The 17403-nt window shown below is 36.8% G+C and overlaps 2 protein-coding genes across 6 annotated transcripts in view; one reads left to right on the forward strand and one right to left on the reverse strand.

Moving 5' to 3' along the window:
• The window catches only part of pln (phospholamban), a 10846-nt gene extending 1029 nt beyond the window's left edge, over window positions 1-9817 (reverse strand). Inside the window, exons 1-4 of one of the 3 annotated variants that reach the window (XM_012963573.3) lie at window positions 9711-9817; window positions 5361-5742; window positions 764-825; window positions 1-609 (exon numbers count right to left, since the gene is read on the reverse strand). The exon at window positions 1-609 is cut by the window's left edge and continues 1029 nt beyond it. In XM_012963573.3, the coding sequence (XP_012819027.1) occupies window positions 5466-5624 (159 nt within the window). In that variant the 5' untranslated portion in view covers window positions 5625-5742; window positions 9711-9817 and the 3' untranslated portion in view covers window positions 1-609; window positions 764-825; window positions 5361-5465. Of the gene's footprint in view, window positions 610-763; window positions 826-5360; window positions 5775-9710 lie in introns of all 3 variants that reach the window. The other 2 variants (XM_004914568.4, XR_001170836.3) reach the window with 2 other exon arrangements.
• The window catches only part of cep85l (centrosomal protein 85kDa-like), a 135865-nt gene that overhangs the window by 72775 nt on the left and 45687 nt on the right, over window positions 1-17403 (forward strand). The window lies entirely within an intron of this gene.

The raw sequence follows: 17403 nt of genomic DNA on the forward strand, positions 1-17403 counted from the left end.
TGTATTTTCATAAATCCTGTGAGTGTGGTGCCAGTTACTTTCTGTTACTTTACTCCGTTTTTGTACTGCACCCAGGCATCTTTGATCTTTGTTTGTCGAGAGTGCCTGTCAGTATATTTTATATATATATATATATACACACACACACACACACACAAGTATAAAACTTGATTATAAAATAATTTTAAATATACAGTGCTCCAAGCAGTCCAGCAAATGTGTTAAAGGTAACTAATTGCTTTGTGGCACCCATTTTCCTCTTTAAAATCACTTAAAATTATGTACATCTCTCTTAAGTTAGTGTGTGAAAAAAGCAAGTTGTTTTCAGAATGGAAAATGTAGTATTTATGTCCCATGAGGGATAAAGGAATTGCAGTTCTTTCCAATTGTCATTATTATCTCTGGAGTTGTTGCTTTTACCCAGAATGATATGAAGGAAGGATCTCACAGGAGCTTTACTATGATGAACATTAGCAGTAGCACCATCACAATTAGCAGGAAATTTAGCATCAGGTTGAGGCCTCTGTTATTGGCAAGATCCATGTCTGATGTGATACTTTGGCCTACTCGTAGTGTAGTTCTGCTTTGGCTTTTCTTCTGTTTTTCACCCTATGGAAGAAATATGATACGTTAAAGGAAACTATATGGTCTGAAAAAAAAAATAAAGAAAACAACTAACAATTTATAGCCTATCCCGTTACCTCAATTATCTTACCAAACTGCCATATAATAAAAGAAAATATTGCCCTTTTACATCTTTTACCTTGAGCCACCATGTGATTTTTGCCCCTTCTTGGAGCTCCTGGAGAAATACGTAGGTTCTTACTGTAAAAGAAAGATGTATTAGAGAGAAAAAAAAAACACACATTCTGTCCAATTATTGTCTAGTGTGGGGATCCCCAACCCCTTGTTTTTTTTTTATTTTTTTTTTTATTTGTGAGCCACACTTAGATGTAAAAAGTGTTGATGAGCCGTACAAGTATGCAGTAATTGGCTATTTTGATATCTCCATGTGGACTGCTGGTCTGCAGGAAACTCTGCTTGAAGTAAAACTGTCTCTGCTTCTCCAAGCCAGAAATTAAAAAATGGGCACCTACATTGAGTCTACTGGGAGCAACATCAAAGAGGGGGGATTACTGGTCTAATGTAACCTTGCATGTATGTGTGCATTTGATTTGTAAATAAGCACAGTGCTAGGGGGATAGACTTGATTAAAATGGCATTTTGAGATTATACAATGGCACATACTATTAACAACGTACATTTTATGAATACTCTTTATTTATAAATCATTGTTTTACATGTGGGAAGTTTTATGTGAAATATTTCAATGGAAATTTTAGGTACCCTCCATTTATTTTAATCCTCTTCACTAAAAAACTGTACAGGCCCAGTGGACTAAGCTAGGAGCTCCACATTGTAATCTTCTTCTTTAATGATCTTCTATGCTGCCCAGGGCCTAGGTGCATATGCACAGTAGAGTGAAAATCTGAATTTAGAAGCAAAATCTACTGAGCATGTCCATCTGGACAGGACCGTACATACATACTTATAGTTACGCAAGCTACTGATATTTATGATCAGAAAAACACACTTTTCCTCTTAATAATGGAAATGTTTTTAAGATCTAAAGTTTCCGTCATTCTTCCTGTGATAAAAGCAGTAATCCTTATGTACTTACAGTGGTTATTGAAGCTATTTCTGTATATGTACAGGTCTGCCTTATATTTAATTTGAAGTACATTTTTTTCTCTTAATAGTTTTTCTAGTGCGATCTTATAAAAAAAAAAGTGAAAAATGAGTGTGTACCGCATGAGAAGACACACCTGTTCAGAACATTCCTGGTCTGACTAATGTGTTAGTCTCTGTTTAACATAACCCCATGTATTAACAAAAATAGTTGTACTTTCTCTTTTGTGCTGGGAAAGGAGCAAGGCATTAAAAATGCCTGTTTGAAATAGATAAACCAGGGGCCCACCATTACTTGGCGTGACAAGAATGTCTGCCAGTGAAGTTCAAAAAAGGGAATTTTTTACTGCCTTCCAGGCTTTGTCTATCAGTTACCATGGCAGTAAAACAATATTTTTATGCAGTGAACTTTTAAACTGGCACATTTTCTTAATCGTTATGACAGCGGAATCCTGCCTAATCTTAATGGCCATACTTTGATTTATGTCTATAATTTGTTAGATGGAGAGAGATCACTTTCTTTAGATCATACACTGTCTTTGCTGTATTTACAAAAATAGCCCATATGGCAGTAGACCTGCTTGGAGTGGTTTTACAGTTCGTGTTTAGGGTTTACAATCCAGGTTTTAGGGCCCAAGTTTGGGTATACATTTTACCCAGAACTGTTACAGATAGTGGTGCATAGGTTTAACTGAGAGGAGAGTTGGGGTTTACCCAGAGGGAATTTAAAGTTCATATTAAAGGTTTTCCAAAAAAGGTTTTATTTGACAGAGCATTTAAACCGACAGGGTTCAATCCCAGTGTAATTTAGAAAAACGTTTTGATTTTGGATCTGTTAGGGTTCCATACAATATATAAGGCTTCATATAATTTAAAGGAACAGTAACACCAAAAAATGAAAGAGCTTTAAAGTAATAAAAATATAATGCACTGTTGCCCTGCACTGGTAAAACTGGTGTGTTTGCTACAGTAACACTACTATAATTTATATAATAAGCTGCTGTGTAGCCACGGGGGCAGCCATTCAAGCTGGAAAAAAGGAGAAAAGGCACAGGTTACATAGCAGATAACAGATAAGTTCTGTAGAATACAATAGTGTTTTATCTGTTATCTGCTATGTGCCTGTGCCTTTTCTCCTTTGAATGGCTGCCTCCATGGCTACATAGCAGCTTATTTATATAAATTATAGTAGACTTTCTGAAGTAAACACACAACTTTTACCAGTGCAGGGCAGCAGCACATTATATTTTAGTTACTTTTATACACTTTCATTTTTTGGTGTTACTGTTCCTTTAAGTGCAAAGTTTGTCCCTGCCCTTATTACTGGGGGCCATTTACCAACACTGAACAGTTACATATAATGACCAATCAGTGATTTGTTCTTAAGACTGATGCAGATTGAACACTGAAATCAAACATTTAATTTGGTTGCCATAGGTTACTGCCTAGCCACAAATATGCGGTGATAAATAATCCCCAGTTATTAACCTTCGTTTTCCAAACCCGTATAAGCTTTATACAACTGACAAAAACTCTAATAAGCTCAAGGCAGGTTGAGGCTGTTTGATTCTGACTGATATTATACAGTACTATTATTATTACTGCATGAGCTGTAAAGTGTTCTGCAGTCCTGTGCTATTTATATTGAAAGGATAAATGTCCCCTACTGTGTGTAATAAGGATAATAGAGTACTCCAAGGAGAGACACAGTTAGAGATGTACAAGGTCAATGTAACCTCTAATATCTTTCTTGAGTAGGGTCATTTCTTTCATAAGGTATAAAAATAAATTCCATCTTTTCAGGCAAACTAAAAATTGCTTCCTTATTCATATAGCACCAACATATTCGCATCAGGCATTGGAGCTTATGGTCTAATTTTTCTGTTGCATTCACACACACTATTGTTAAAGCAATGGGATAACATACATACTCCTACATACAGGCTGTAGGCTCATAGTTTTTTTTTTTTTAGCTCCCTTTCTAAATTCATGTTTTTTTCCCTCTGAATTGCAATTCAGCACTGGAAAAGTGCTTAAAGACGAGAAGGAAATCAATATAAATTATGCTGGCATGTTAATAGGGGGGTGCACTATGCTTGCTGTTTGTATTTGCAGCCTGGGAAGTATACAATGGAGCAGTAACTTCTCCACAACTGTCCTTATTCAGCTAAGAAATAAAATGGGAAGCTAAGAAAACTGAATAAAGAAAAATATAACCTATAAGGTAACTATTGGCAGTTTTTGTATCAGTTGTTTGCCTCTGTGTAAACACAGGCTGACCACCTCTGCACTTTCCTTTGCTCTGTTGCCTCTACTTTATAGGAACTCCTGATAGTACCTTGACCAATATTCCCAAACACCAGATGAGAAAATATTGTCATTTTTATTATTTTATGTAAAACTAGGTTGGAAGCCCGGCTATATATATCCTTACCCACCATTTGTGGTTTTCAAACTTTTCACTAGTCCAGAAATTCTTAAACTACTGCTGGGGGACTTAAAAACTGGTTCCAGTGCTGTTTACAATGGATCCAACTATGGCCAACATGTAGCGAATACCATTGTAATGCACATAGAAGTTTTGTAGTGACATCAGGATGGTGCACTTGTTGCGGTTACAGACCTTTGTCTGCACTAGATGCTTAGGATTTGGTAGAACAGCTGTGCCAGTTTAAGATGATTTACATAGTTTAGTGCTGACTCAATACTCTTATTGGCCTATTTACATGAATGCTAGAATGGACCAGATTACAAATTCCACTTTATAATTACAGGGCTTTTTAATATTTTTGTGTACTTAGTTTAATATAGATGACTGTGTAACATTGCATTTAGATGCATACTCTCCTGTCTTTTTTTTGCAAATTGTTTAGAAAAAAAAACCGAAACCCTATTTCTTTGAAAAGATTGCAAAGATTTTCTCATTTTTATTTTGTTAGTATAAAGCAGTTGAGATAAATTGTGGAATGAAACACAGGTGTGTGTCTAAAGCAGGTGTCTCCATAGGGGCAGTGTCTTCATAAATTGTCTGCTTATTCTTGTTTGTTTGTCAGACAATGAATAATCTTTACTGCTGTTTACATAAGTTTGTATTATTGTTATGGGGAAAAATCACACCAGATAAATGTCTTGTGTTCTGAAAAGAGAATTTTTTTGTTGAGTTTACTTAGGACAAATTTATTGATGACACTTCTACTAACACTAAGGCCAAAGGTACTGAACCACTACATTTTGTTGTGTGTACAATAAAACTAACAGCTTGCATTTAGATGTGGCCTGTGTATGTTGCATGTGTTTTGTTAAAATATCAGCAATACAATGCCTAAAATATAGTCTAGGTCAAATGTAATATTCTTGGAAATGTTGCAACTTAGTGATTAGCAAATTAAAATTCAGGGGCTGTGATCATGCTTATATTTAATGTTCACACACCATCATAATGAACACAGTAAGAAGACAACATACAACTAACAGTAACCAAGACTATGCAGGTTTCCAGGATGACAGATAATGGCAAGAACTGTTGTATGCTACCTCTATAAATATAGCCATCTAATACAAGGACAGCCATTTATAAACATCCCACTGTATGCAATTAATAGTTAGAAATGGAACTTACATACAATACATACAATAAAATAGTACACTGTATACACAATTGGGAGACTAACCATTGTGCAAGCTTATAAATAGTGCCACATCTTTACAGAGGTGAGTGCCAATTCCTTTCAGTAGGCATATGTATAGTCTGTCTTTCTTGTACGCAGTAGGAAGCCTCAGAGAAGCATGACAATTATACAGATGAGCAACAGGCAAATAAGAATCAGAGAGAAATTGACAAAAAGCTCCTGCAGGTTTTGCCGGGTCTGTGGGTTGACCTCAATGTTTGAGGCTCTCCTCATAGCCGAGCGGGTTATGTGCTGGACCTTCTCCATGGCTACACGAGAGGGCAGAGAGGTGCAGGTGACAGATTATAGTGCAGTGCAGACAGAGAGAAAGTTGTGTCCGTGTTCGTTGAAAAGAAAGGGCCTGAATCTTCTCCCTCACTTGAAGCTGGGTAAGTAGTAGAGTGGAGAGTTAGGGACCTTAAAGTGCAAGTAAATCATGCAAGTTACTAAGCATCACTGCTCCATGCAGACTCCACACTACGGCTGATGCGTGCACCATAAAAATATGTTATTTTAGTTTACAGATAACTTGTTACTTCTCAGACTAGCTTTGCATATTGTAAAATATATAAATGTTAGCACAAGAGAGAAAGTAAGTCCCCAAGGATCATAAAAACACACATTTCTTATAGGGTCAAAGTACCTCCCAGTGATCTCTTTCTCATGGTCAGAACTTATATTACAGTGCTACATTCTATATAGAAGAAATGTAATCAATCTGTAAAACACACAACATTATTCCTGTAAACACAGGAATGCTCTCTTAAACCAGTTACCTATCATCATTGCTTTCATTAATCAAACAGCAGAAAATCTGTCATCTCTAACTGCTGATTAGTTGCCATTTATGTCAAGTGAATGCAATAATATATACATGTGATTATTGTTATAGTTATTTATTAACAGACACATCTGCTTCTCCGCTGTTATTTTTGTTTTCTGTTTTTATTTCTCTACATTTTTTTAGCCTTAAGGTGAATATTTGGTTTTAAATTAGTCTTTTTGTGAGATACTGCTGCTTGATTTTACATTCCATATTAGGTTAAGAAAACTCAGTCGGTCTGGGCTGTTGAGCATTCCAGTTTTGACTGGGATTTCAACGCTAATCTTATGGAGAGATACAAACCAGAGGTATATACTGCTGTGTTTATAGGTATGCAGTGGTCTGCACTATATATTAGCAGGCTGCTTGACACCATAGTAATAAACGGTCCTTATGTGGTTGACTGTTCAGTGAAACTAAAGTGGGACAAAAATAAAGATAAAAATTCTTCATAATTCTAGCAAGCAGCCCCAGTGTCTGTGGTCCCTTGTATGCTACTTGTGTGTCCTGTATGTTCATGCACTAGAAGAACAAGTAACAGTACCAAGAGCTACTCCATGTACCTACAGCCTGTACCTTTATTATAATAAAGGCCAGAACACACAAGGCCACGCTGTGTACCAACTACACAAGTTACTGAGCTTTCTAGAGATATATAATTTGAAGCTTGAAACTTGTAGGAGGACACTAGACTGGAAACTTTCTGCCAGAGAGTATTGGGGGTGCATGGCATGTACACATGATATGCTGCTAGCTAAAGGATCAGCTAACAAAAAAAAAAAAAAAGTCTTAATTCATGTTATATCAGGAAAGAGTTGTATACTATGAGTTATTTGCATCCTCTGAAATATTTTAACACAAAAATCAAACTACACACAATTCTAAATGCATATGTGTAGCCCATTTATATCACAGGCTCATTCAGATATGTCCATGAAGCAAAAAATAACTTAGAGGACTGCATCTAGCCCATGGGCCTCCAGCTGGACAGACCGTTTGATGTGCAGATTACCAAAAGTAAATATCTACTGAATTTCAAATTCATTGTAGTGTAGAGGCATTGTACTGATGAGTTAAGGTTATAAGTTATATACTGTTTTTAGAAAAAGATACTTGTTTCCATTTTTGTGTAAGATCCTTGTCTGAGAGATGATTCATTATTAAAGCTATTGCTTAGTAAAGCCTAGGAGGCATTCCAGCATTTGTCTTGATTTTTTTGGCCAGCAAAAGTATAATTTTTTTTCCCATTCGGCTCTTCACATAAGATACGTTTGTAAAAGGTCATGGTTAAATAAATTCAAGTGAACAAACACAAGTAAGTTCATTCATGAAGCTTACAGTGACAGCAAAGTGTAATAAGGGTGTATTCTTTTTATTATTGTAATAAACTTTTACATTTGTCTTTCAAAACAATTTTATCATGCTTTATATAGGAGGTGGGTTAACCCACTTATTAAAATGTTTCTTTTCCACTATTTTTTTTTTTTTTTTTTTAAACTTGAAATCGTTACAAAGAAATAAAATAAGGCTGATGCAAGAATGCCCCTTCATAGTTTACTAAAGCCCTTGGGTAGGCTAAAGATCATATTGGATTTGGAAAAGGTCACCAGTGGAGAAATTATGAAACTATTTGTGCTGTTTGTTATGTGGGATAGCTTGTACTCCCTGAGCCATGGCCAATAGTCCCTTACTCCGCCTGGCTCTTGAAATTATTCCTGGTAAACAAAAGGATTATGTTATTAGGTATTAACTACTGCTTGGCCAGGAATGTCACAAACAACACTCCCCTCTAAAGTAAAGTATTTCATGATCTTGGGCTAGCCATTAAGTCAAATTCTGGAGGTTTGTAGATTGCCCAAACTTGGCCTTACTTCTTATGTAAAAGCAACATTTGGATGCAGATTGCTGCATTGGATTTTAACCACATTTGTTTTATTTGCATTTGAAGGATATCTAGTTTGATGGCACACAGTGTGATTTTTATTTTACCCTTTTTATCTGGTTGAAAAGCACCCAAAATCAGCTCCTCCCTTTGACATGAAAGTTTCATGAAAAGACTGCAACATTATAATTAGTGTTGTACATGCAGGTAAAATACAGCTAATATATAGCTGAATATCCATCTAAAAATAGAAGAAATTATTACACTTATAAATTATTGTGTATTTCCACAATATTTGTTTCAATCTATATATGTATCACATACCCTGAAGAAGGAAGGTCATACCCCCTTGGTCACTATTGGTGTTGGGTAAATTAAAATTGGACTGTTTGAGTCCTGATCTTTTATTTAAATGGTAAATGGCTGGCCAGGTATCCAGGGAACATGTTGCACCACCAACAGTGACTATTTATAGTGGTATTTATATTTTGCATAATGAGCCATTTTGATGTTCTATATTCTGTGTTGCCTGCTGGTGAACTGAGCTGAAACATGTCATGCTGATCTGAAGATGCACTCCCTCTGGACAGTGTTCATCTGTGGTAAATGTGTACACTGGGAAGTGCATCACCAACAGCAAGACAAATGCCTGTATATACAGAGCTTAAAGAAAACAACTAGCTAAAGCTTTGCTCATTTATATACAGGGTGCAAAGTCTCAAGACTCTATCTCTTTAAAATTGCTCGTCTGCAGATCTAAACAGAGTAAGCAATTACAGTGAGCCATAGAGCATTCAAAAAGTTGCTATGTGGGCCACTTTTTGCCCTTGTGATACTATATAGGAAATATAGGCTATGGTGCTCAGACTTACTTTCCAGTTTCCAACACTCTACTAAAATATTTCCCCCTACTTTTTTTTTCTTTGTGCTGTAATGCCTCAATTACATTTCCTTCCATAGTTTTTGGCTTGGTTTCCAGGCTAAATGCCTATGAGAACCTTTCTCATTAACATTTTGACCTCCCCATGCTATCACAAACATGCTTCCCAGCATTAGAAATACATGACTATTTCCAGTGTTTATTTGCATTCAGCAGCCCTAAAAATAATACATCTGAAGTTCCAAGACATGGGGAACTGATGAGTTTGACAAATGTATTCCATTATTCTATTGACATACATTAAAGTATTTTCTTACAATAAATATAATTTACATTATATACTGTTCTACAGACGTCAAAGAGCCCATCCAGCTGTTAAAAGCTATATTTCCCAGAACCCCCTAGAATGCTGGCAGCTGTCTGTTAAAAGAGCAATATTTTTACAGCCCACAAGGGACATAATTGTCTGTGAGACAGTCAGCTAAATATAATATGGATGCTGCATATCTTTGCAAATAATCCCAAGCTTATACAACTGGTTGTAATACCTTTCTTTTTCTTTTATTAGCTGAAAATAGGAATTCCAAATAAATGAATTGCAGACTGAAAATTAAAACCTACTCATATCACTTACATGTAAATTAGATGACAATTTTAGTTGCAGACTGAAATGTATGTATCAGGATAAAGCTGCTTTGATCTGCAAGCCAACATGCAAAGCATGTTAAAAAGCAATATTATTTAGTTTCACAGTGCAGATGCCCTTACCTTATTGAAATTTTGTTGTTAGTAAGTAGTTTTGCAGTGGGAAGTGTTCGGCAGCTTGCCTTGAGCTCAGTGGCAGGGCTGGGGGCTGTCGCTCAGTTTATTACAACAATTGAGGAGGTGTGGAAATGAGAGAGTGAGGGGTGGTTGGAAGCAGAATCGCAGTGAGAGGCAGGACTCCTGATATTTGGAAAGAATTTTGCAGTTTGTTGTTAAGATTGGCTGTGGTTTCCTTCCTTAGAATTAATCAAAAGTTCCCTTAGAGTGAGATGAACTGATAAAACATAATAATTGTTATGTGCCTGCAAGTTCTCTGTTGCAGTTCTTCCCATAAACGAATGGGCTATTTGATTGACATAGTTCTAAAAATGCAAATCAACTGTTGTTTACCTAATTATCTGCACTAAAGTTTTTGGATAAAAGCTGTAAGAAAATACTAGCTTAAGATAAAACATGTTCATTTGGGACCACTAATATAATTATAGATTATATTTTTTGTGTATGTGAAATCTTGCATTTGTTTTACCGACTTCTCTTTCTGTTCTGCTACAAGTGGTTGTGTACTTGTTTCTTCTTATTAACAATGGACTTTGCAGAAAAATGTATTGTCACACTTGTGTGAAAAAGCTTTATTGTGGCAGTTAAAATGCAAAGTATTTCTTAATGGCAAGCATTATTAACAAGCCATGTAAAGGTTTAGGGCTCTGGCACACGGGGAGATTAGTCGCCCGCGGCAAAACTCCCTGTTCGCGGGTGACTTACATGTTCGCCGGTGGGATGCAGGGGGAAGGCAACTCGGAGAGATTGGTCGCCCGCGAACATGGAGTTTTGCCGCGGGCGACTAATCTCCCCGTGTGCCAGAGCCCTTAGGAGTGGTCCCAAACCACTGGTTTGGGAGCAAAATGTTGTTTACCAGCCCCATAGATATTGCTCCCAGTTGCCCCAGAGAAGGTGCTTATTTTTAAATTTCTGCCTTGGTTTAGTTGCATAAAACCAGGTGTACTGCCAAACAGACTCTCCTGTAGGCTACTAGTCCACATATGGGATCTCAAATGACCAATCATAGTCCTTATTTAGTACCCCAGGTGCATATTTTTATGCTTGTTTTCCTCCCCAAATCTTTTTACATTTGAAAGTGTCTAATGACCCCTGGCTTAGGATATAGAGATGAACTAATTAACCATAATTCTGAGTGATCTGTCAGGTGTTATTACATTAAAGAAATCTTAGTAGGTGGTGGTAACTGCTCTATTGAGGGGTATGCCATTTTGAAAAATAATAATAGTCAATTTGAATAAGGCTGGAAATCTCAACTGGGAAAAAAATAAATTAAATAAACTTAATTGAGACAGTTCCCACTGACATCTATAGAAACTTTGCTTAGGAACTATTTAAGCTTTCAAAAAATGTTCTTGAGTATAATCATGTACACAGTTTTTTTATGTGTCCTTTTGTAGTTGTAGTGTACCCTGTTATAAAGTGGTGTTTATTCTGCCTTTTTAGTTCTAACAACAGCCCTATCTTGCTTTATGGCACATAAAGGATGAATATCAGAGGAATTATTCCTCAAGACTCCTGACAAACTCTGTACTCTTTATCTGCTAGCTAGAAAGGACCATGATACAATTTATAAGAAGAGTAACAGAAAATGAGTTTCTAAGGCATACAAAAAAATTTCAATATATAAGTAATACATTTATAAGGTCATTGAAAATAAGACAGTATAAGTTAAGCAATTGGATAATTAAATATGATGAAAATTAACCTTTTATGCTGTGTTACAATATCATTACATTTTCACTTGAAAGTCTGCATGTTTAGTAGAATAGATTTGTGCAGAAGTGACAGAGAATCCTAGTCCTAATGTAATGTCAGCTCAAAGCTGCCTTTTCATACCTTCCCTAAAAAGGAAAATTCATTAATGCTAGTACATTAAACAGAAAATGAGTAGACTGCAGTTTCAGGCACACTTGGGACCATTAGTCCTTTAGAATTTCAGAGACATGGACAGTGTTGGAGGTATATAGTAGGCAGAAGTGTATGTCATTAAATATAATCTCTTGGAAAACATTACCATGCAGTTGTCGTTATGGGTCTGTCCCAAGAAACTGGGTATAGTTAGTAACAAGGAATGGAGTATCAATGGATTTCATTTTCCCCCCCCCCCAATAACAGGAATGGTTTGATGATCCATGTTCCTTTAAGAATGCCCTTCTTGCTTTTTGGTACAGCTAATATCCTGAGATACACTGCGTTGTAACTTGCATGATCTAACTGTGACTGATTTGTGCTTTGTATAATTTGTTTGCATTAATAAAGCAGCACTGCATGCAGTTGCACAGCTGCATTCACATAATTTATTGTCACTCTTTCACCTCTCCCATTAGTGACAGTGCCTAAAAATAGGAGACTGGGGGGGATCTCCACATGTGAAGTGTTTTACATGCAGCAATCTGGTTAAATTGCAGGAAAATGGAATCTTCCACATTTTGCCATGATTAAGCTGCATTGCAACTTGTTATGTGTTTTACATGTAGTGACCCCCAGTATCTTGAACTAAAAAAATATTTTAGGAAACTTGGTGGCTGCTGGAATTTGACAAATTGTTGTTAGTCATAAACCCTACAGGACAAGGAAAGCCTCCATCACTGAGGGCTGTCAGTATGTTAGGCACCACCTAGTAGATGCAATCACTCATTTTTTTTTTCATGACCTGTGCTTCTTTTAGAAAAAAAAAACACAGCACCACTCACACACTCTTTAGTGCACACTAAACACTTGTGTTACTCTACTGCACATGTGCAGAGTATGCACTCCTGGGAAAGATAAGTAAGATTTCTGTCCTAAATGGAGCACCGACCGACCCCTAGGTAGAAACTTGGCAATTGCATTCTATTCTAGAGGGCTGTGTGCCTAAGTAGCGTTTCATAGTTAATTTCATGTGCTGTACAGCAGTGGTTTGGTGCTGGCCCAATACCCACAAGATCTAGAGCGTTCGGGTGCACCCTACTTTCTGGCTAGATCGGGCAAATGAGGTTAAGGATCCTTCCCACTGCTCCTTTTCCCCAGTCCTCTGATAAACTGCCCCGTTCAAATGCCACTGTCACATTTAATTTCTATACTTACGCTGCCCACTTTGTGATGTCAGACATGGATATATAAGTAATTGCATCAGTAATTACTATAGTTGTGGTGCAAGTTGCGTGTATAGCTAACACACTTATTACAGTAAAGAAAGTTGACAGCATATGGATACAATCTGTACTCATTTTAGATGGGAGCTAGAGTTAGCTTTATTTTTTTTGTTCTACTGTAGTTATTGGTTTTCTGCAATATCTGAAAACGTTTAACTTTCTGGTTTAATGAGAAAACCTCAACATCCCTTTTGTGCCTACATCCTTATACAGTGGGCAAGCGTGTTGTCTTTTATAAATCTGATAAAGTTTGGAACTTTTTTGTGTGTGTATGTGTGTGAGAGAGATGTTTGATAACTAGTTTTTCTCTTTAGGAAAGTCTTTCCTCACACACAGATTACAAATGCAGTCAGCAAATAATCACACTAAGCATTTTGCATATATTATTCCATGGCTTCCATACACTCTCCCTTTGTACTAGTTGGTTTCACTGATCAGTTCCCAGGTTGGATTGGTAGACTGTAAATATTTTGAGATCCATCTGTCTGCACCTAATTGTGTGTGTTGTGTCACGAATGAGAGCTTAGGAAGATGAATGGCTTCTTTGCAAGGTCAGATAAAGAGTGACATTGATAGATGTGTGGAAGGAACTTATCTTCATTTGTTGGTGTGATTTTCTTCGTAGATTCTCTCAGTCCTTCAAAAAAAATGGAACAATATCTGTCCAGATCTATGAAAGGCAGGCTACATTTGATTACAGCATGCATGGGGCTATGCAGGGTCATATTTTTTTATTTGTGCACCCAGGGGCCCCTGCCTAGGGTGGCAGCTTTTGAACACATGCAGGTAAATCTGATGGCAGAGGTGGGGACTCAGGCTGTATTGTGCATGCACTAATCAGTGAGGGAAAGGGGGTGTTTGGAGGTCCGTTGCCTAAAGCAGCATGGGATTCAAATACAGCACTGGGCATGTGGTCAGCACAGGACCAGACTATAAGAGGCACACATGATTGGCACCAAGGTTGTTTAAAGTTCAATGTAAAACTTATTTTGAATTTCAACTCCCATTTATTTTTACAGATTATATATAAAGCAAAACTTTTGTAATACTCTCAAGTATCTTGGTGGATGCAGCTACATCTGTTCCCTGAGTCACAGAAGTGTGAGACTGTGACAGGCACACGCATATAGGGGGAGTCCTAAATGGTTTTCAAATGAAGATACAAGGACATTTCTGCATAATGGGAAATGTAATTGAGTTTTGTGGGGCTTACTTGATTTGTAGCATGGACAAAGGGCATGAATAGAGCTTATGTGTCCTTTAAAGGAGATTCTTTGTTCTGCTTCGGAAATATTCCTGGTAAAAGTACATGGCCTGCTTCTTTACATTTAGCCGTCAAAATGCCAGAAGAGTGTTGTTTACATTTCTTTTCCAATGATATATTCTTGGCATTTATATCTTTGATATTCTTACTGATACCAAATTAAGTGCCAGAAACCTTTGCAAGAAACCTATTTCTGTTTTTAAAAATGTGCTGTATTTACTATAGCTTCAGGTTTTTATTTTTTTGTTGCTATATTTACTAAATCTTTAGTTAAAGCACCACCAAACTTTACAGTTTGCTGATTTGTGCTTCATACTGAGGAATGCTGAGGCATAGTTCTATTGTATGTATATCCAACGGCTGTAGAAAAACCTTGACCATTATCCCTGCTATTAAGAGTTCTATTTATGGCCCTTTTCAGATGGGCAAGTCTCAAACTCATAATAATGCCACCCCCCATCCCCCCAAACTGTGTGGCACAGTTGTACCCCTGGACCCAGTGTTTCTTTGTTCCACATACTTCAAGCTATTAGACTGACGTTCAATGGTGGCATTTTTGTTTACATGAAAAGTACTATTAATACTTTTATTACTGTATGTCTCTACATCTGCATGCTTTATATATTAGCTAATCCTCTGTAGGTGCCATATATAATATAACTTCTGAAACATGAAAAAAGGTTTAGACCATCTTTTAGAGTTTAGACCATTGCACGGAAACCATTTACAGGTTGTACATTGATTTATCTGTAGACAAATGACTGTCCTGAAAATAGAAGCAGAGGTTTGCCACATATTAAATTTAGTTTTGGAAGAGGTTATTTTTCCTACTCCATGTTATCTGTGCTTTCATTCTGCATTTTAATCATTTTAGTGTGGTTTAAAAATTCTGACAGAATATCTGTTTGCATGCTATGCATATTCATTACTCTTAAGAACTTTCATTTAGATTTTGTTTAGTCACCTGGCTTGTTTCTGTGTAAAGGTAATGGTTACTGTAGATCAGTTTGAGGTTAAGCATTGTTGCATTACTATAATCTTTGGTTTTTTCCTTTTTACCATTTCACTAAGGCCATTATCTTTGGTTCTTAGATGTTGCAGGACCTTAACTGTCAGCATGACTCTACCCTTGATTCTATGTTGGGTCTCTTAAAGGTGGCCATACATGCTCCGATCAAGATCCGCTCGCTTGGCTTGGTCGTCAAGTGAGCGAATCTTCTCCCAATATCCCCACCTATGGGTGGGCGATATCGGGCTAATTCGGTCTTTTGGCCCTGGGGCCAAATTATCAAATTAGAACAACGGATATAGGCATTCGTCGGTTTGACTAATTTTTATACCCGCCCAATCGATATCTGCCCGATTTCAGGCCAGATGTCGGTCGGGCAGGCCTGTCGTTAGTGCCCATACACAAGCTGCCAAATCAGTCTAAGGGACAGATATTGGCTTCTAGAATAGGCCCGTGCATGGCAGCCTTAAGGCTGCTGAACAGCCAGCATCCTCCAAGATTAAGGAAACTGGTGCTTCAGAAAAAAACATTGCCTCAACAGTAAAATGAATCCATGACAATCTGTCTGATTTGCACAAACCATTTCCCAGACACTGTTCAAACCCCTTGTCTACATAAGCCCAACTGAATGAGCTCATGTCAAAAAGGTGGTATATTTTCCCTTTAAGGCATCTGCACACTGGAATTCTGTCTGGAATGATTAACTGGAATGCAATGGGATTATATTACAGTCTGTCAAACATGCCTCATAAACATTGGAGTTGTAGACAAATTGACCTAATTCGCTATAGTGCCTGATCACTCATTGTATGACCAGCTTAAGGGTGGATGCAAACCCCTTATCTATTACTGTCACATGCTCATTCACAACCTTAGAGTATTCACCTGAACAACCAGTCATTGTTATTAGTCTGAGGCTTTCAACATGAGTGAGCTGAGAAGTGTCATTCTTCAGATCGTTCTCAAATGAAGCATCAAGCATCTCAAAGAGAGAGAGAGAGAAATATAATACAGATTATATATATAAAGGTTTGGGACCTGATATCCAGAATGCTCAGGGCCTGGAGTTTTCCAGATAAGTCTTTCTGTAATTTACATCTCTATACCTTAAGTTTCCTAAAAAATTATTTAAACATTAATTAAACGCAGTAGGATCCAGAGATGGCCTTCCCATAATTTGAAGCTTTCTTGATAACAGGTTTCTGGAAAAGATTCCAAAACCTATCTATCTATTTTATCTATCATCTATAGTCTATTATTTAAAGAGAAAAATTAATTTATTGTGCACTGTGTATAGATTTTTTAATCACATGGGGCATCTGCTAGGTAATGTAAAAGCACAGGGTAAATACTTTTATAGCAAAATTATAAATAGTATGCAAAGACAATGTTATGATAGATGTAAAAAAGGTTTAATTTCTGGTGTCAGTATCTCTTTAATGTATTGTTATGGTATATGTTCTGTAATGCGTCCTCTTTAAAAGTTCCTTGTGTTGCAGAGGTAGCAGTATATGTGTGGTATCTGCCACTTTTCTAATAAAATCTTCCAGGAAAGGGGAGAGATTAGCAGTGCTTTGTGACATGCTGTGAGTGACAGATGAAGCAAAGACAAACTCGGGAGAGATAAAAGATTTTACACTCAGCCAAGGTCATGGTCATTGTAAAAACTCGGCGCTGGTTTATCTCGACCTGCATACTGATCACAATTCACTCTACTGTAATGTGCCGTCATGTAGCATAAACAAAGCCAGAAGGGTATTCTATTAAAATGCAGAAAACATTGCAAATCTTTACCAAAACACACTTTAAGAAACTTCCACATTTTTGTAAACCCATTTTATCTATCCATTAACCTGGTTATTGCCAGGCTGAATTCATTTGTGTGACTTTGCAGAAATGTTAAACTTAGATGGAAAATTATATGGTGCTGTTAGCAATCATAGCTGTATGGCTTTTTATTTCTTACAAATATAGGAGTTTTATTATTGAAAAGACTCGATCTGCCCAGGTTATAATTTTACATAATTGGAACAATTTGCTTTAGATATATTGAAATTTCAGACTTAGTGGACTGCATAAGCTTTTGTGTAATATATTGTGGATGTAAAATAGCATTTCGGTATTTCAGGCAGGGACTTTAGAGAAGGGATTCTTCACCTATTGGTTGGGAACTCCATGATACTCTTAAATCTAGTAAAAATTATTTCTTCAATAGACAGTAATATTAAA

This window comes from Xenopus tropicalis, chromosome 5, assembly GCF_000004195.4.
Source record: "Xenopus tropicalis strain Nigerian chromosome 5, UCB_Xtro_10.0, whole genome shotgun sequence".
NCBI classification, from domain to species: domain Eukaryota; kingdom Metazoa; phylum Chordata; class Amphibia; order Anura; family Pipidae; genus Xenopus; species Xenopus tropicalis.